The 19,689-nt window shown below is 51.2% G+C and overlaps 1 protein-coding gene and 1 long non-coding RNA gene across 10 annotated transcripts in view; one reads left to right on the forward strand and one right to left on the reverse strand.

Annotated features, from left to right (window-relative positions):
* On the forward strand, positions 1–13,614 carry Cdr2l (cerebellar degeneration related protein 2 like). 3 transcript variants are annotated; one of them, XM_046449613.2, is made up of 6 exons: positions 2–535; positions 2,011–2,098; positions 8,448–8,560; positions 8,854–9,002; positions 9,570–9,734; positions 11,041–13,614. In XM_046449613.2, the coding sequence occupies exons 3-6, from the start codon at positions 8,522–8,524 to the stop codon at positions 11,930–11,932; spliced, it is 1,245 nt and encodes a 414-aa protein (XP_046305569.1). In that variant the 5' UTR covers positions 2–535; positions 2,011–2,098; positions 8,448–8,521; the 3' UTR covers positions 11,933–13,614. The 3 variants fall into 3 exon arrangements, with proteins under 3 accessions (XP_046305568.1, XP_046305569.1, XP_046305570.1); XM_046449612.2 differs by lacking the exon at positions 2,011–2,098 and having other exon boundaries at positions 1–535; XM_046449614.2 differs by lacking the exon at positions 2–535 and having other exon boundaries at positions 889–2,098.
* LOC124096075 (uncharacterized) overlaps positions 2,730–19,689 on the reverse strand; it is a 17,404-nt gene continuing 444 nt past the window's right edge. Inside the window, exons 1-7 of one of the 7 annotated variants that reach the window (XR_009227258.1) lie at positions 18,446–19,635; positions 16,665–17,387; positions 15,541–15,725; positions 13,760–13,833; positions 13,035–13,526; positions 4,395–11,734; positions 2,730–3,252 (exon numbers count right to left, since the gene is read on the reverse strand). This is a non-coding gene — a long non-coding RNA (uncharacterized LOC124096075). Of the gene's footprint in view, positions 3,253–4,394; positions 11,735–13,034; positions 13,527–13,759; positions 13,834–15,540; positions 19,636–19,689 lie in introns of those variants that run through there. The other 6 variants (XR_009227261.1, XR_009227256.1, XR_009227259.1 and 3 more) reach the window with 6 other exon arrangements.

Raw genomic sequence — 19,689 nt, forward strand, 5'->3', positions numbered from 1 at the left:
GCCCCACGGAGCTGGCAGCTCGGGAAGCTGCAGGGCCAAGATGCAGCCGCGGCTCCGGGTGTCGCCGGGCGGGCCGGGGACAGCTCCGGCCAGAGCCGAACACGGGGTGCCCGCTGCGACACCCGCACGCTCCTAGCGCCCCAGACCTGACGGCGGCCCCGGGCCCTCCCTGCCGCCATCCCCGCGGTCGTCTCCACCCCTCCACCCTTTGTGCCGCCGCAGCCCGGCGCCCCCGGGCTCCGCGGGACCCCGGCCGGGCGGGACCGCGGCGGTGCTCCAGGCCCCGCGTGGGCTCCCGGCTCGCAGCCGATGGCCAGGGGGCGCGGCGCGGGCGGGGGCGCTGCAGCCCGAGTCCACGACGCGGGAGGCTCGTCCCGCCTCCGCTGCATTGTCCCGGACCCCGCGCCCCGGCCCTGAGCCGCGCCACCGCAGCGCCCGCCCACCGCCGCCGGCGGGGCCATGCGGAGAGCCACCAGGATGGAGGACTTCGCAGAGGAAGAGGAGCCCTGGTACGACCAGCAGGACCTGGAGCAGGGTGAGCGCGGCAGGAAGGGAAGTGGGGAAGCGGGGGTCCGTTACTCCATTGTCGGGCGGCATCACCCCAAGAAGGGCTGGGCTGGACCTAGTGAGCCCGACTCTGAGCAGTGATGCGTCTGGAGAATGGGGACGGGGAAAGAGGGGCGCTGCCCGAGAGACCCAGACTGATCGCCTGATAGAGCTGCAAAAGGGGATGGAGGCGGTCTTCCTATTTCTCCAACCGACTGAGCATCCATCATCCAGCTCGCCCGCCTCATCTTGCGGGCAGCAACTGCCCAGATGCCCCTGGTGTTGTTAGAGGCCTGGGTACTGGCTGAAGGTCTTTGGAAGGTGGGAGGGAGCTAATGGTATGTTTTGCTCAGAGGGTGCTGTATGTAGAGGGAAGTCATCTCGTTCCAAATCTAGCAGCACCTGTCCCTCCAGGATATCTAAACTCTGAGACTCCCAGAAAGTTTCCCCAACTCGCTTCCCTTTTACCCAGGGAAGGGATGGTGCAGGGACCATGCTGCTGGAGAAGGGGAAAGTGGAGTCTTCTATCTGCCTTCATGAGGAAGGAGTCTCCCAAGGCTTCCTTTCCCTGGGGCCCCTCCCAATGGCTCAGGGTTTGGAGGGAACCCGTTTAGGTAATTCCCAGTGCCAAGTTAGAGCCTGAATAAGGAGAGCCACATCCACCAGCCTCTCATCTGAGGAAGAGGGGGCCACAGGAAGGGGGTTAGGAGCTGGTGATGAGGTGGCCAAAGTGACATCACTGCAAGGAGGGAGGAGCAGGGCTGTTGGGACAGGAAGGAGGAGGCCTGAGAGGGTCAGGGCCAAGGCTTGCTGGAGTGGAGTCAAATCCACACTGTCCTCCCCCAAGGTGCCTCATTCTTGGGTGATGAGATCTGGAGGGGGCCAGGAAGTATGTCCAGGGAGAAATGACCTTCCCATGGTCACAGGCATGCCTAAAGGATATGGACACAAGCAGTGCAATGTGTGCCATCACACCCTGGTCTCCATCCCCAGGGCACTTGCGCTCCTGCTTTGCCTGGAAGGGAAACATCCACCCAAGTCCTAGAAGCTTTGTGTCCGGGGCCTGACCCACTTCCTACGCTGCCAAGATTCACAGGCAGGGGCTGGGGATGTGGCTCAGGCGGTGGCGCGCTTGCCTGGCATGCGTGCGGCCCGGGTTCAATCCTCAGCACCACATACAAACAAAGATGTTGTGTCCGCTGAAAACTAAAAAATAAATATTAAAAATTCTCTCTCTCTCTCTCTCTCTCCTTCTCTCTCTCTCTAAAAAAAAAAAAAAAGATTCACAGGCAGATGAACTGTTGTCCTTATGCTTAGACTATGGGCTAATCAGGTTCTCAGCAGACCATGTGGGATGCAGGCTCTGGGCTATATACCCTGCCATGCTCAGTACCCTGGAGTCCAGCCTCGGCCTCCCAGTGAGATGGCCTACACTGACTGTGATGCCCTTCTTCCCCATCCTAGGCACAAACACCTATGGGTCTCACTTAAGTGCCAGACACCATCCTAGGAGCTGGCAACAATCACAGCCCTGACCCTCTCAGTATTCTTGGTGAGTGGAGGAGGCCTACTTGTAACTAAGAAAATAGGTAGTATAGCATTATGGGATGGCTTCCTGGAAGAAGCAGGCTTAGAAGGAAAGGTTGGAAACTGGAGTTCTGGGGAAGATGGCCTCTCTGGAAGGCAGATGCTGATACTAATGCAGTATCATTAAGTTCCTGCACCCTTAACCAAGGTTTGGCACCATGCCCGGCCCAGATGTGGGAGGAAGGAGCTAGGGAGTAGGGATGGGAGTTGTGCAGCTTCTGAGGAAGGGAGAGGTATTGAGATTCCAGCAGGGCTGAGCAGCTATGCTCTGGGGCTGGGTGGGGGATGGGCACTGCAGGCCCAGCTTCTCTCCCTTCTGGCTTGTGGCTAGGTCAGCACCCTCAGTGGGAGCTGGAGCCCAGGAATGAAAGGAACCAGCAATGAAATAGTCTCAGAAGAAACTGGAGCTTTTCACCCCAAACAAGCTGTCTGTTTGCCATGGGCCAGGTGCCATGTTGAACCTAGGGATATAGTCTCTGCCCTTAGGGGACCCTACACTCCAGCCGAGGAGACCAGTGGGATCAAATTAATGACCATCACAGTGCAAGGAGTTCTGTAACCCCTTGGCCCAGAGAGAGTGAGAGCAGAGACTCAAAAAGGTTTATGCCAAAGCTCCTTTGAGCCAGGAAGTGAAGGAAGGAAGGGGAAGGCATTCTAGGGAGAAGGGATGCTAGTACCAAGGCTTGGAGGCTTGTAAAAAGACAAGCAAGTGGGGTGGGGGACAGAGGAAGTCCTGGGTGCAGCTACTGGAGCGATAGCCCCCTTCCTGCCCCCTAAGGGCACACAGAGAGCTGAATGTGGAGCAGGGTGGCCAGCCAAAGAGCAGCCACATGGGGGTCAGGGGCCCTTTCCTCCTTCCCTACTCCCAGTTCCTGAACTCTCTTCTTCCGAGTTGCTCCCTGTTGGCCTGCAGTGGCCTGGGAATAGTTTTCTCATCAGCCACCTCTCCTTCCATGCCTGTTTCCCATGCCCCAGGGCAAGTCCTGACTTCACTCTCCAGCAGCGTGACCACAGAGATCCTGTTTGACTTTGATGCTCTCTGTCCCAGTGGAAGGAGGTGATTGGGACAGGCGAGGTCTTTAGATTCACTGTGTTCCCTCTGCCCTCTGCCTCAAGCACCTGTAAAAATAGAAAAAGCCATTAATTATTAAGCACAGGCTCTCTCTGCCCACCTCCCTCCCCCACCTTGGACCAGTATGGAAGGCCTTGTGGACATCTCTGTCCAGGCTGAGACATGGCTGCTGAGTCACAGATTTGAAGTCCCAGACAGGCAATGACCGTCTCCTCTCCTGCCCAGCCTGTCCTTGAGTCTTCGGCCTCTGGGGAGGGATCTGAGATGGCAAGGGGAGGGATGTCCCTCCTCTACCCTGTTTGCCCTAAAGGTGACCAGACTCCAATAGTGTGGACCCTGAGTTGCTGATATTTGTGCCCCGAGGGCTGTAGCAGGACCCCACAATCATGCTGGGTTATACCAGGTGTCCTCCACCCTGGGCCCACACCCTTTTCCTTCATCTCCTCTTCTCTGTGCCCGTTCCCTCTCCCTTTCCCACCTCTCTATCCTGGAGTCGGACATGCCCCATCCTTTTGACACAGCCAAAAGGAGCATAGAATTTCCAGGTTTCTTTTAAAAAAGATCTCCTGGGTCCCCCCGGCCATTCCCACTCAGGCCTCCAGGTATTGCCTCATAGAAAACCACTGAAGTCCTCAGAAAGAGACCCCAGAAAAAAAAACCAGATTCCGGTCGGGAGGTGTCAACCCGAACTCAGGACCTACCCCAGCTTGGTCCAGTGTGGCCCACTGATCTGGCTGTGATAGTCTGTTGGTCCCTGGGCTCCTAGATCCTGCTTAGCCAGCTCCCATAGTCTCCTGCTCTCAGGCCACCCTCCCCCAAGCCTGGAGCCAACAGTAGTCCTCAGCAAGTTGGTGTCCTTTCCCAGCACTTGGCTCCACTCAGTCCCCTGCTCTGCAGCTTCCAGACTCCTGTGATCCCTCCTGACAGCTTTGAGCACTTAGCTTGCACTGCGATCCGGTTTCCCTGAATCAGTCCGAGATTCTCCTCGCCCACTCCCAAAGCTTCCATTATGTTTCCTTTCCTCCCTATTCTTGAACTGCTAGGTGGCCCAGGTCACATTCCCTGCTTTTGCAGGGCCATCTGTTCTATCCCCAGTGTGGTGTATACTGCCCTGTACATACCACACGGGGAACAGTGCCCCAGCCCGCAGTGGTAGGAGCTCACCTGGAGGGAGGAGCATGGTGCTCACCTGCACATGGCCTTTCTTCTTCACCCCCCTTCTGATGCTGTGGATTCTGGTTCAGCTGCAGCAGCTCCATGCAGAGCTGGTATTAAGAGCAATGGCCTGTTCACAGAACGATAGATAGTTCCAAGGCGGGAGACATTTAGGAGGAAGGCCTTCTGTTCTATTGCATTTATACCCGAATTACTTGCTACCACGCAGGGGTGAGCTGAATGCTTGCCATCCCATTTCAGAAATTAACTGTCACCCCACCTTGGGGCGGTCTCGCTGGGATCCCACCTCCTACCAAGCACATGACTTAACACAAGGCAGTAGTTCTCCAATCACTACATCAAACTTCACGCCTTGTAAACACCTCCAGACTTTTGCTCAAGTTACAGTTTATCAATTACTACAGCACGTGTTCTTGTTCCCTTACCAGTTTATATTAGGTAACCACTCTTCTTGGCATCCTCAGAAGCAAGTTAATTGCTCAAGGCTAAATGTTCTTATCTATGATTTATATAATTTAGCTTAGTTTTCTTAGGGAAAGCTGCTTTTCTTTCTCTGGACTATGCCATTGCAGCCTGGCTTTAGGGCAGCAGCTGTTCTCTGCTTCCCAGAGGACATCTTCAGGTGGGGCCCTCTCCAGGTTTAGGCCCTGCCACGGGGGCTCCACTCTGGCTGTTTCAAAACCTCTCCTCTGGACTTGTTCCTGAAGGGCAGCTTGGTCTTTCATGCAGGCCAATGGCTGGTCGGGCCCCTCTGGCTTTCACCCAGATTGGTGGGAAGTGAGTCGCAGGCTCTGCTCTCAGCTTCCCAGCCCTAGTTTCTGCTCTCCAGGCTTATCCAAGAGGAGGCCACCAGGCCAGGCCTGTCCACTGCATACCACAGGGCTCAGTGGAAACCTGCCAGCAGGGAATAAAAGCCCCTCCACCCCCTAGGGACCCCAGAGCTATCACTGTGCCTAAGAAGGGAAGCATTAATGAGCTGAGTCCCCAAACCACACCATCTCGGCCCCAGTGGAGCTGCCTTACGCATTTTGCACCAGATCTATGCCATCAGCCTAGATTGAGGACTGTTTTCAGAAACATCATAATGTAAAAAAGACTAAAGCTTTCTGCTTTAGGCCGAATGAATCAAAAAGGCCTCCATTTTGTCCCAGCAATTCTGTTTCCAGGAAAGTGTCCTAAAGAAATAGGCAGTGATTTGCACAAAGATTTTATATGAAAAGTTAACACCCATTTCTTTTTTTCTTCTTCTTTTTTTTTTTTTTGGTAGCAGGGATTAAACCCTGGTACATTTAACCACTGAGCCACATGCCCAGACCTTTAATATTTTTTTTTTTGTTTTAAAACAGGGTCTCTCTAAGGCTGAACTTGTGATCCTCCTACCTCAGCCTCCCAAGCTTCTGGGAATACAGGCATGCGCCACCACAGCTGGCTCATTTCACTTTAAATAGAGAAAAAATTGAAGACATCCTAAAGGTCCAACAATAAGGACTATTTAGGGACAGCTGCTTAGGAGCATATATACAATAAAATATTCCATATCTTCTTTAAATGCTCGTGTTAGTCTATATTGACTTGGAAAGCTCCCCTGCCTTATGGTTAAATGAGAAAGGCAGGAACAGAAAAAATATGACTCTGTTCACATAAAACTGTATCTATACATATTTTAAGCACAGAGAACTGTTTGGGAGGATGGTGAGAGCACTTTTATCTGGTACATTCTCTTTTTTCTCCCACTCCATTCTTCTTCTCCTTCCTCCTCATGCACACAAAGTGTAATTTTAATTACTAGCAAATGACATTCTTCTTTCATAACCATCTTGGGTCATCCATTTGTTTGTAGTATTCCAAGGCATAAATCTAAGAGCATACAAATGAAGTATATTTCAAGTAATTTTTTTAATCACCTTTTTTTACCTTTCTGTACTGTTCTATTTATTTATTTTGCACCAAGCATGCCTTAAGAAAAACACTGGAAAAAAGAAAGAAAGAAAAACATTGGGGCTGGGGATGTGGCTCAAGTGGTAGCACGCTCGTCTGGCATGTGTGCGGCCCGAGTTCGATCCTCAGCACCACATACCAACAAAGATGTTGTGTCTGCCAATAACTAACTAACTAAATAAATAAATATGTTTAAAAAAAAAGAAAGAAAGAAAAACATTGAAACTATTTTAGAAAGAAAACAGTCATTTGAAACAACCTGAGCTTGCTTTAAGGACCTCTTTAACGATTTACTCTCTTCCATCAATCTTGGTCTCCTGATTAAGCTGCCTAAAAAAATTTTTTTAAACAGCTTTATTGCATAATACACCATACAATCCACTCATTGAAAGCATACAATTCAGTGACTTTTAGTCTGTTCAAAGATTTGTGCATCTATTACCGCAATCCATTTTAGAATAGTTTCATCCTTCTGTCTTTTTCTAGAAATGAAAATGATAAATATATTTAGTATATTTATTTGTGGGGGCAGGATGGTATACACTCCAAATATCTAGGATGGTATACACTCCATAAGAAAAATTTTTAGGGATTTCTGTAACTGCCACTTTCTTTTATTCACCTTATACACATCCCCGTAAAAAGAGGACAAACTTCTCCAGCCTCTCTGATAGCGCTCATTTACCTGGGCAAGAAGAGGGGAGGTTATTTCTACCAGCAAGGTTCAAGAACCAGGGCTGCTGGGGAAAGAGGATATTTTTGCTGCCCAGGGAAAAAGGAAAAGGTTTAAGAGAGGGGCATGTGCCACTAGCACATGGTAACCAATTAGGGTAAGGACACTTGAAATCAGCTCATGACCTTGAGCAAGTCACTCTTCCCTCTCCTACCTGTCATCCATAAAATGAAAAAGTTAGACCAAAGAATTCTGAATCTTACACCAGGTGTGGTGGTGCACACCTGTAATCCTAGTGGCTCAGGAGGCTGAGGCAGGAGGATTATGAGTTCAAAGCTAGCCTCAGCAACTTAGCAAGGCCATAAGCAACTCAATGAGACCCTGTCTCTAAGTAAAATGTAAAAAAGGGCTGAGGATGTTGGTCAGTGGTTAAGCACCCCTGGGTTCAATCCTCAGTACCAAAAGAAAAAAGAAATTCTGAATCTTCACCCAAATCCAGTAGCCTGTCCTCTCTGCATCTCAGGAAGTTCCTACTCACCCTTCAAAACCCAACTGACTTGCCTAGCATACATAAGGCCCTGGATTCAAACCCCAGTACCAAACAAAACAGAAAACCTGAAAGTGGCCCATTTGTCTGAGCCTCCTTCCATCCCCAGGAACAGTGAAGCTCTCTTACCTGTTGTCCCAGGGCACTTTGCCCCTATGTTTATCTATGCATTTGGTACAGGCATGATGGTGCATGCCTGTAGTCCCACCTACTCAAGAGGTTGAGACTGGAGGATTGCAAGTCAAGGCCAGCCTCAGCAACTTAGCAAGAACCTTAACAGCATAGCAACACCCTGTCTCAAAACAAAACAAAAAAAAAAGAAAGAAAAAGGCCTGAGGATGTAACTCAGTGGTAAAGCACCCCTGGGTTTAAATTCCCAGCACCAAAAAAAAAAGGAAAAGAAATGCACTTAGCATATTTCAATTACTCGTTCTTTTGAAAAAAATTTGTTGTGCACTTGCTCTGTACCAGGTGTTGTCTGGAGATAGTCAATTTTAAAAATTCCTGTCTCATAAGTTCAAAATCAGTAGCAGAAATGAACTAGATCAATGAGCATCTTGTTTGGTAAGTTAGATGATGCTAAAGAGAAAAATTAAGTGGAGGAGAGATTGTGGGGCAAGGGAGGCTGTGACTTGAAATCACGTGTTTGCGGAAAGACACCCCCCCACCCCCGCCAGAAGGTGACTAAGCACAGACTTGAAGGAGGACACAGGGTATGTCTGAGGAAAGGACATTTAAGATGTAAGTGGCAGCAATGCAAGACTTAGCTCCTGGCCTCCATGAGACTCCCTTAGGGCAGTCTGTGTTGTGGTGGCCTTGGAGTTCTGGGACCCAGCCCAGAATGAGTGAGAGAGGTGAATGGCGGCCCTCTCTCACACTGCTGTGTTCCCCGCCCTCCACCTCCCCAGACTTGCACCTGGCCGCAGAGCTGGGGAAGACCCTGCTGGAGAGGAACAAGGAACTGGAGGAGTCCCTGCAGCAGATGTACTCCACCAACGAGGAGCAAGTGCAGGAGATCGAGGTAAGGGGCCTCGGGCCCTGGACATGCTTTCCTCCGCCATCAAGGGTATGTCTTTGTGCAACTTTGCCAAAGGGACCCTCTTAACAGACACAGCCTTGGTCCAACAGCCTTGGGCAGTTCACAACCTGCACAACTATTCCACGCAGCTCCGTTGCTCCACTGACTCTATGCCTACTCAACTGAAGACAAATACCTCCAAACAAAACTGTACCTAGGGTGGGGAGGAATGCAAAGACAGACACTTCCCCCTGCCCTGCTCTAAAAGTCGGCTCCAACTTCCCCCTCTCCCCTAGTACCTGACCAAGCAGCTGGACACACTGCGGCACGTGAACGAGCAGCACGCCAAAGTGTATGAGCAGCTGGACCTGACAGCCCGGGACCTGGAGCTGACCAACCAGAGGCTGGTGCTGGATAGTAAGGCCGCCCAGCAGAAGATCCATGGGTGAGGGCTGGGCTGAGGCTGCGGGTGAGGGAGAGGCCCAGGGCTGGGAGCACGAGGGCACAGGGGCTGGTGCGGCTGGAGGCCCAGGCCGAGGGGCCCCAGATGGTAGTGAGTTTGTCCACGTCCATCTTGCATGGTTTAACATTTGGCCTGCAACCCTTCTTTAAGCATCAAGTAGGCACCAGGCTGGGTTTTAGACTCTGGGGATACCACGGCGGGGTACACAGGTTGTGGGGTACACTGTCTTGCCTCTTGGAGTCCCCAGCTGGGGGGGGGGGAGGCAGATGTGTAAATATCGTACTGTGGAGCAGGATGATAAGTGACAGAGGCCTGTACAAGGAACTAGGGTAGCTCAGAGTGATCAGCTTGGCCTGGGAGGTGTGAGAAAGGGCGTCTCCTCTGGGATGCAGACAGTTCCCCATCTGACCTCAGCACCAAGGAGCAAGGTTCAAAGTGACCTGTCAGTGCCCAACCCCATGTCCCTCCATCTGCAGGGATCCAGGGCTGCAGTGAGGGCCACCCCATCCCTTTAAAACTTTTCCTATGTATGTGTCCACCCCACGCCAGGTTGACAGAGACGATCGAGCGCCTGCAGGCCCAGGTGGAGGAGCTGCAGGCCCAGGTAGAGCAGCTGCGCGACCTGGAGCAGCTGCGCGTGCGCCGGGAGAAGCGGGAACGCAGGCGCACCATCCACACCTTCCCCTGCCTCAAGGAGCTGTGCACCAGCCCGCGGTAGGTAGCTGGGATAAGAGGCAGGTGGGAAGGAAGGCTGGTGCCTTGTCCAGGCCATGGGAGACTATTGCGACAATCACAGCAGCTGCATTTATGGAGCACTGGCTGTGTACCACTACGCTACTGGCTTAATTCTCATTGTCTACTCTGAAGTGTATTATTTTATTATCCTATTATTTAGACTAGAAAATTGAAGCTCAGAGGTTACATATCTTATCCAAGGTCTCCTATTAAGAGGCATGGTCAGGGTTCTAACCCAATATGGGTTAAACACCGTACCTTTCAGATCTCATTAAATCTGAGATCAATGATCATTTAACCCATTAAGTCCCAAGTTTTCAATTCTGTGAATATTTCAGTGAAATTGATGCTGGTGTATTAAAATAGGTTGGAAATAATAATCTAGAGCCTATGTATATTATTATTTGATTGACCTTAATTAATATATTTTAATTATTACGGTATAAAGTAATTGTATTATTATTGTATACTATATTTAAGTTTTTATAGACATTCTACGTCTGGGATGATGGGACCAAATGGGTTAATATAAGAATAGAGGGTTGGCCAGGCGTGGTAGCACCTGCCTGTTATCCCAGAAGCTTGGAAGGTTGAGGCAGGAGAATCACGAATTCAAAGCCAGCCTGAGCAAGGGCAAGGTGCTAAGCAACTCCGTGACACCCTGCCTCTAAAAGAAATACAAAAATAGGGCTAGGGATATAGCTAAGTGGTCCAGCGCCCCGAGTTCACTCCCCTGTGCCACAAGAAAAAAAAAAAAAGAATACAGGGCTGGTGTGTAGCTCAGTGGTGGAGCACTTACTTGCCTACCACTGGAAATGCCCTGGGTTCCATCCCCAGCACCAGAGGTGGGGCAGGGAACAGACTGCGTGTTTAGTGTGTGTTTCAGTAATGGTCTTTGCACAGAGTAATGGAGGGGGCGTTTAATAAAGAAGAGCAAGGTTATGAAAACCGCAGCACCCCAGGGTTGCAACAGAGCGGCTGAGGGGCCAGGGGAAGGGAGATGGATTACTACCTGGCTGGCACCAACAGAGGAAAAAGCCTGAGGAGGCCCCTGGCCACACACTTTGCATCTTGCTGGGTGCCTCCCTTTGCTGGGCTTAGGAGAGCAGGGGCCCTGGCTGAGGCTGTCCGTAGTGGTGCCCCACCCCCCCACCCCCGGGGGGATGGTAGAGTAGGGTGGGCAGCAGCAGACAGCAGAGACAGCCCAGGCAGAAGCAAGGTGTAAGTGTCTGAGCCTGGGCTTGGGAGCTTTGGAGATGACCACCTACCCTCACTCCTCTCCCAGGTGCGAGGATGCCTTTCGCCTGCACAGCTCCTCCCTGGAGCTGGGCCCTCGGCCCCTGGAGCAGGAGAACGAGAGGCTGCAGACCTTGGTGGGAGTGCTGCGTTCCCAGGTGAGCCAGGAGCGGCAGCGCAAGGAGCGGGCAGAGCGCGAGTACACTGCGGTGCTGCAGGAGTACACCGAGCTGGAGCGGCAGCTGTGTGAGATGGAGGGCTGCCGCCTGCGCGTGCAGGAGCTGGAGGCCGAGCTGCTGGAGCTGCAGCAGATGAAACAAGCCAAGACCTACCTGCTGGGCCGGGATGACCACCTGGCTGAGGCCTTGCTGGCACCCCTCACCCAGGCCCCTGAATCTGACGATCCCCAGCCGGGCATCGGAGATGACTCTGGTGCCCAGGACGGTGTCTCCTCACCTGCTGCCTCCCCCGGCCACGCGGTGCGTAAGAGCTGCAGCGACACGGCTCTCAATGCCATTGTGGCCAAAGACCCAGCCAGCAGGCACGCAGGCAACCTCACGCTGCACGCCAACAGCGTGCGCCGGCGGGGCATGTCCATCCTGCGGGAGGTGGATGAGCAGTATCACGCGCTGCTGGAGAAGTACGAGGAGCTGCTGAGCAAGTGCCGGCAACACGGGGCTGGTGTGCGGCACACCGGCGTGCAGACCTCGCGGCCCATCTCCCGGGACAGCTCATGGAGGGACCTGCGGGGGGGCGAGGAGGGCCAGGGGGAGGCCAAGGCAGGTGAGAAGAGCCTGAGCCAGCATGTGGAGGCCGTGGACAAGCGGCTGGAGCAGAGCCAGCCTGAGTACAAGGCACTCTTCAAAGAGATCTTCGCCAGGATCCAGAAGACCAAGGCCGACATCAACTCCACCAAAGTTAAGACACACAGCAGCAAGTGACCCTTTTCTGGCCTGCCGCTTCCCCCAGGCTCCAGGCCATGGGGTCCCTCATGCCTGGACTACATAGCCTACAGTGAGTAAGAGAGCCCTTTAGCAGCAATATATCACAGCAGGTGGCCACTCCAGAGGTGCCAGAGGAAGGGGGCCCCTCTGATCCGGGTACATTGCATGTTCCCGGTTGATGGAACAGCCAACTCGTCCCACCTCCTGCGAGTTCTTGGTCACCAGCTTCAGCCTGAACTCAGTTTCAAAGCCAAACATTCCCCGCTCCACTGGGGTTTCCCCAGCTCCACTGGCCCTGGCTTCCAGACCCTAGGCCTCACTCTCAGATCGATGGCCCAGTTTCTGAAAGCCATTCTGGATCAGTTGGCTTCCCCACCCCCAAAGTTCAGTTTTTCTGAGAGATTTGCAATGCAAGGTCGCCTTGACCCCTTGCCACAACTGGAAACACTTGAAAGGGGACCCCCAGAGCCAGCTATTGCTGGTTCCTGGGGTCTCCTGGACCACCCACTGCTTCTCGCCAGCCATGACTCGCTGTCATTCCCTTAGCACCAGCTGTCCCTACCCCCAGAGTCCTGAGCAGGTCACAGATAGCCCCTGCCTTGCAGAGCAGAAAGGCTCAGCCAGGTCCTGAGTGTCCCCCACTCCAACCCTGGCAAGGACCCCTTGCCCATCGCAGAACTGTAGCCAATCAGAAGAGGGGAAGAGGGAGCCCCTCGACAGCCATACATGAGTGGTACCCTGTTTCCCTCAGCCAGCTTCCTTGAGCTCTAGCCCCAGAAATGCCTTCTGGGCATTCAGCCTTCCAGGGGCCGGATGGTGGAGAGCCCATGTCTGTATATCGCCTCTGCCTCCCTTCTCTGCACCTGCCCCATCTCAGGGACCATGACGTCTCATTCACTCCACGCTCCCCACAGGCCAGCCTGGCACAGGTCATACCTGCTGCCCCCAGAATGTCCTGGACATGGGCCACCAGTGGCCCCAGTGTCCATCCCCATTCCCCTTCACCCGAGACTCTCCCTGCACATGAAGTAGTACTGAATTGGGTTGGGGATGAGGAATGATTTCCCGCCCTCCCACCTGCAAAATGCCTGCTCTTTACCTCCCAACTTTGTGGAGGGTATTTGAAGCCCCAGCTGGGTCAGAGGTTCAATCTTTTGGTTTAAGACTTCAGAGTCTTAGTCAAGTTTCAGCTAAGAGATGCCCAGGTCCCCAGCTTGTCCTCAGCAGTCCTTCAGGGTTTCTTGTTCTTCAGTCATCCTTCCTGAGACCCTAGAAATTGAAGGAGCCATACAATCCAGTGGAAGGCGGTGGCTCTGGCTTCTGTGCTGGGAGCCCAGCGGGAACCTTCATGCCTTATTTATTTCTAATGGGTAAAGGGGTTTCTTAACAAGCATACCTGACATCCCTCAAACCTTGTTCTGGGCGGCACTGTGATGTGAGCTGGCGGCTGGTCTTCTGTTTGTGCAACTTGGAACCTTTTGTCTTTTGGGGCTGGGCAGTTCCTAGCCCTCCGTATGTCTCTGTCATCTGGGGGAAGGGGTAAGCTCTGGCCTGTTTGCTCCCCAGCTCTGTAGCCGCCGACCAGCGTCTCCTTTGAAGTATACGTGAGAGAAATATATTTACAAATGCTTTATTCTCTTCTTTAATAAAAAATGCACCAGTATTCTAAAAAGCAGAAATGGCCCTAGAGCCAGGGTCCCATCTCTGTGTGTCTCACAGGCTTCCTCCTGTCACACTCCACTGAAGGCCAGGAAGGTGCCTGAGCTCCCCTCCACTGTGACCCTCTACCTTTCCTCTGAAGCCCCTCAGCCTCTCACTGCTCACCTCTCTGTGATCAGCATCCAAACATCTCTAAATAGCATCTCCATGTTCATCGAGAGCCAGTGTCACCAGTCATGCTGGGGAGACAATAATGAACAAAAGAGACAGGGCTTGTCTTGCCTTGCAGTTCACATTCTAGTGTGGGCAGATTTCCCCAAAGTCAGCTAAAATAAACCAAAGATAGGGTGATGGAAAACTGGGGGCAGGAGGCTTGGTGTCATGTTAGCTAGGACACATGTACTCAATGGGAGCAAACTTAAAAAAAAACACTTCTGTGTGGATATATGCATACAGTATATGAAGAGATATACAGTATATCTATGGTGTTAAAATCTTATGGTGGGGGCTGTGGCTGTGGCTCAGTGGTAGAGAGCTTGCCTAGCATGTGTGAGGCACTGGATTCAATCCTCAGCACCACATAAAAATAAATAAAATAAAGACCCATTGACACAAAAAATATTAAAAAAAAAAATCTCATGGGGGAGCCGGGTGCGGTGGCCAGCACATGTAATCCCAGCGGTTTGGGAGGCTGAGGCAGAAGGATCCTGAGTTCAAAGCCAGCCTCAACAAAAGTGAGATGCTAAGCAACTCAGTGAGACCCTAACTCTAAATCAAATACAAACAAGGGATGGGGGTGTGACTCAGTGATCAAGTGTCCCTGAGTTCATTCAATCCTCGGTACAAAAAAAAATAAAAGAGAGAAACCTCATAGTGGCCTTAGAGAAACCTCATGGTGGCCTTTTCACCATCATGACACTGAGGGCAAAGAAGGAAGCTCCTCACCATCCCAAAACTGAAGCCAAAGCAAAGGTTTGGACTCTTAAGAAGGCAGTACTGAAAGGTGGCCACAGCCACAAAAAGATCTGCATGCCCTCTGCCTTCCAAATGCCCAAATAGCTGTGGAAGAGCACCCCCCTCCCGAATGCAACAGGCTCTACCTGCACGCCATCAGGTTCCCCAACCAGAGTTGGCCGTGGGGAAGACAGAAGACTGTTCCCTATGGATGCTGAGGCCAGCAAGCAGCAGATCACACAGGCTATGAAGAAGCTTTGTGAGGTTGATGTGGCCAAGGTCAGCACCCTGATCAGGCCTGATGGAAAGAAGGCCTATGTTCACCTGGCTCCTGATTGTGATTCTTTGGATGTTGCCAACATCCAAAGAATCACAATAATTTTTTTTACGAAGGAACAATTAGGGGGAAAGTGTCCCCCTCCCGAGGAGGAAAAGGAGACTGATAATGGGGAAAGAAGATTGGGAAACGCTTGATGAGACTGGCTGGGGCACACCAGCTGGTGTGATGATTAGCTGAGACTCAAGACCGGGGAGGCACCAGTGGAAACAGTAGGGCACGACCAGGCAGGGGATGAGAGTGGAGGCCAGGCCCCCCAGGGAACAGGCTTAGGAGGCTTGCACCTCCTAAATGCAAGGAAAAGTGATTGCAAGGTTTACGGGTGTCATCTGTAGTTTTAAGGCTTCCACTGCATGGAAGTCGAATGATAGGAAAAGTGAAGGAGCCCAGGACAGAGGCTGAGCCCCAAGGGACCATGAAAGAGGAATAAACAGACCAGCCCTGGGGGATCCACTTGGAATAGAGGAGAGTTGCAAGAATTACCACAGGACCCTCTCCAGGTATTTCCAAACCTATCAACCACTCACCTCTCTTCCATGTACACAGAAATACCTCACAGCTTCCAGCTATTCCCAAAGACCTGTCTCTTCACCATGTTTTGGAGAGGTGAGGACAGTAGGCAGGAGAGCTGGTCACCTAGGGGGCTCACACTCACCCGCTGTGCTCCGGTGTGGAAGGTGTAATCAGTCCATGGGTTTTCTCTTTCTTCAATGCACAGTGATAGCATGTGTCCTTTTTAGAAGTTCCCATGCCCACACTGTCCTCTTCAAATCTGGTAATGACCTCCTGGAACTTGAGAATTGCTGCCCAAACTCAGATATCTGAGGCCTGGAAACATACCTGAAGGTTTGGGTAAGAGGAGCACCTTGGGAAATCTGCTGTTACCTCATGCTGTGTACGCCACCCAGCCACCTTGCACCCCCACACACGGTAGATTGCCCCCTGCCCTGCAGATCCTGCTGGTCCCTCTTGCAGTCCAGTACTGTCTGTGGCATGGGTGACTCCAGAATTGGAGAAGAAAATGTACTGGGCGTTTTAGGGTTCATTTTCTTGCCATCTTCTCCACTCTCCCATTTTCAAATAGAGAAAAAATGCAGCTCTGTGGCCCATGAACTGCATCTGTGGAAAAGCTTCCAAAGTCTTCTTTGGGAGTAGACACAGGGACCAGCAGGGGCCGTGGGTAAAGAGCAAGCTTTTGCTCACTGCTCTTAAGGAGGGAGGAAGGTATGGTAAGGGAGCCCAGAGCTGGGTCCCAAACTGGTGCCTACATCAGTTGAACAGCATGGATGGTTTACATGGGCAGCCTGCAGGGGCTCCAGGATTTCCCATCCTGTTGTCACCTGTCTCCAGTGGCATGAGGGCACATTATAGCTCACACAAAGAGCCATCATGTGGGAAGCAAAGGAAGCTGTTCGAGGCCTGTATCCAGCTACCTTCTCTCCTTGGCTTTTAACCTGCCTTTCCCCCTCTTTCCCCACCTGGGGGCCTGCATTGTCTGAGTTCAACCCCAGTACCAAAAAAAAAAAAAAAAAAAATCTCATGGTGGCCTTTTCACCATCATGACACCGTGTCACGTTTCTCAGGCTCTCTTCTTCCCTGATCTGGCAATCTTCCCACTGCCAACCCAAATACACTGAGCCACTGCAGTGAGGAAATCAGCCAGCCAGCCCTGTCTCAGCCCTGCCTGCAAATCCTGGCTGTTTTCAGGGACCAGGGAGCCAAGTGGTGGTGGCAAAGGAAGTAGCTTCCAGAAAGAAGGCAGCAGTTCTGCCCACTCACTCATGCTGTGCGCTGTCCATCCCCTCAGGGAAGAAAGGAAAAGGGTCCAGTGGAGCTGGATTTTCTACCCCAGGGCTGCAGAGGAAAAAAGCTAACAGTCATCAGGTCTCTGCCATGGGCACTAGTATCCCTGAGTAGCTGCTAATTTGATACATACTGGCTTTGGGACAGGCATGGTATGAAGTGCTTTGCATGTGTTTAATACCATCAGGACCTTTAGGAGGCAGCTATAAAACCTCCAATTTACTGATGAGGATATGGAGGCTTAGAGGTTAAGGTAGCTATTCAAAGTCACAGAGAAATAATCCATCTCAGGCCTGACCGATTTCACCACGCTTCGCTGCGTGTCCCTGGGTCCACACAATGATGAGATAAATCTAAGAGGCTATCTGACCCAAGGCACTCCAGAGAAGAAAGGAAAATCTCGTGGACCCCTTGCGTGAGAATGTACCCTGCCATGAAGTAGGGCTGGTATGTGCAAGCTCCTCAGCTGCCAGGAATAGCTTGGTGAGGAGGCTTTTTCCTTTCTCCCCCATGAATGCCCACTTCCTGAAGCGCCATCTCAACCTATGGAAGATCAAGAAGGGGAAGAACACTAGTCTCAGCTTTCAGCACCTGCTTTTCTTGGGAAACCGGTGGTCCCTCTTGTCACCAAATGGAAGTCTCAGAAGTTCGCCCAGAAGAGAGGAGACCTCAACTTGGTCCCTGCAGGCTCTTGACATACTTTGCAGAAAAAAAAATTCAGGATACATTAGAAAAAGGCACAATCACAAATTTATTCAGGAAAGCACACTCAAAGGCACAGAGTGTGGTACTGGGGATTAAACCCAGGGGTGCTTTACCACCTCCCCAGCCCTTTTTATTTTTTATTGTAAGACAGAGTCTCAATAAGTTGTTGAGGCTGGCTTTGAATTTGTGATCCTTCTGAGTCACTGGGATTACAGGTGTGTGCCACTGCACTCTGCAGCACTCTTTTTAAAAATATTTTTTGAAGTTGTAGATGGATACAATACCTTTATTTTATTTATTTATCTTTATGTGGTGCTGAGGATCAAACTCAGGGCCTCACATACACTAGGCAAGCTCTCTACCACTGGGCTACAACCCCAGCCCCACTTTTTTTTTTAAAGGAAATTTTGTAAAGAGTAAAGAGAAGAGGTATGTCTGGTGAGCTCAATTCTTTTAACCATGGAGCACAGGGTAGGTCATGGTGATCTGGTTCTTTTCAGGATCTCTAGGTTGACATTATCTAGTTAATAGATAACATTTGAAACATACCCATTATTTCTCCCTGGGCTAAAGAAAATGTTGTGTAAGCAAGCAATGTATATTGGCATTAATTAACTGGACTCACAATACTCTTAAGATCCAGGGGCCTTTTAGGAATTTAGGTCTGGAGGAAAACCAGCCTGGGGAGCAAAGATAAGGGTGTTCATGGAGTTTCTTAAAGTTACACTTTCTTTTCTTTTTTTCTGTGATACTAAGGACTGAAAACCGAGGGACACTCTGCCACTGAGCTATACCACCAACTGCCTTTAAAATTTTGATACATGGTCTAAGTTGCGGAGGCTGACTTCAAACTGCCTTATCCTCCTGCCTGAGCCTCCCAGTAGCTGAGTTTACAGACATCTGCAACCACACCCAAGTGGGGATTTTTTCCCCCTTTTCTGATGGTCTCCTTTCTACCTATCCTTATTTCTTCTTCCTCATTCTTGGCCCATTTTCTCCAAAAGGGCCTCATTCTGGATGGTTCCCTGTGGCAGCAGGTGAAAGGAGCTTACCAGCTGCTTCCCCCGAGCCCCAGGGCAGCTTGTTTCATTCTTCTCTCTCCCTTCACTTCTCCTAGAATCCAGGCCACCAGATGGCCTGAGCAGGCTGTGTTTATTTGGGGCCATGGAAACCTGCAGTTTCCTTTTCCTATGGCTCTGAGTCAGGTAGAGGCTGGAGTCCAGCCTGAGAACAAAGGCTGTCTTGAAACAGCTCCAACTTTATTACTCACAATCCTCTACCTAGACCTGAGCGCCTGGCTCTGCTCCCCCTAGCAGCTTATTCTAGTTACCATGGAGACATTTATGTTCCTTCTGGGGTCTTGGGACTAAGTCAGACAAGGAGGGACCCAGGAGACTCTCCTTCCTACCTAGTGCCCAAGAGGAGCAGTCAATTGCCAACCCTTCCTAGTCGGAGTATACAAAGCCAGGGTAGGAAAATGGTTTATTCTGATGATGCTGAGATGGTACTGGCTTGATTAGAAGACAGTCTCCTGTTTCAATGGTCAACATCCCCAGGAGATATTTAAAATATCCCAGCGTCATATTTTTCTAGGTAATTATGCTTTTTCCTAACAATAGAACCCTTCATTAAGAAACCACCACAAGTACTACTAATAATTACATTTATGGAGCTCTGTTTTCCTTTACACACTGCCTCTCCACTAAGTCACTTAAGTAAGGGTTAGCTGTTTTCAAATACTGCTGTCTCTATTTCCAACCTGTTTCAGAATCAGAATCTCTGCGTTCTGGAGTCCTGTGTCAACAGGGCTCTGCTTAGCCTGCCATCTCCCTCAACTCTTCTACCATCCCCTTATCTTCTAACTGGAAGAAACCACCATTATTCTCCGTAAAGCTGGAGGGTGTGGACCAGTCCACGTTTTGGGAACATTTGTTCCATGACCTGCCTCCCATTCCTGCACGGCACGGGGGGATATGCCAGTACTATGCACACACGCAGGCTGCCTTGTGGGAAGACCTGAAGTCCTAAAGCTCAGCTCTACCTGAACTCAACTTCAAACACACATTCCCTTGGGGCTGGGGCTGGGGTTGTGGCTCAGTGGCAGAGCGCTTGCCTAGGATGTGTGAGGCACTGGGTTCAATCCTCAGCACCGCATATAAATAAATAAAAGTCCATCAACAACTAATAGAATATTTAAAACAAACACATTCCCACAGAATTCACTTGATCAACCTCAGTGGAGTGCCCCCCCCCCCCCCCCCCGTGCCATGTTCTGGGTGCTGGGAATACAGCAGGG

This window comes from Marmota monax, unplaced genomic scaffold (assembly GCF_021218885.2).
Source record: "Marmota monax isolate L192 unplaced genomic scaffold, Marmota_monax_Labrador192_F-V1.1 WCK01_AAM20220418_F8-fsc00292, whole genome shotgun sequence".
NCBI classification, from domain to species: Eukaryota; Metazoa; Chordata; class Mammalia; order Rodentia; family Sciuridae; genus Marmota; species Marmota monax.

What these genes read in the sequence shown, in the direction of transcription:
- Cdr2l (XM_046449612.2), top strand. Translation starts at nt 460, where the DNA reads ATGCGGAGAGCCACCAGGATGGAGGACTTCGCAGAGGAAGAGGAGCCC. An exon ending in CCAGCAGGACCTGGAGCAGG is followed by an intron (nt 536 to 8,447) that starts GTGAGCGCGGCA and finishes CCACCTCCCCAG; the next exon opens with ACTTGCACCTGGCCGCAGAG. An exon ending in GAGCTGTGCACCAGCCCGCG is followed by an intron (nt 9,735 to 11,040) that starts GTAGGTAGCTGG and finishes CTCCTCTCCCAG; the next exon opens with GTGCGAGGATGCCTTTCGCC.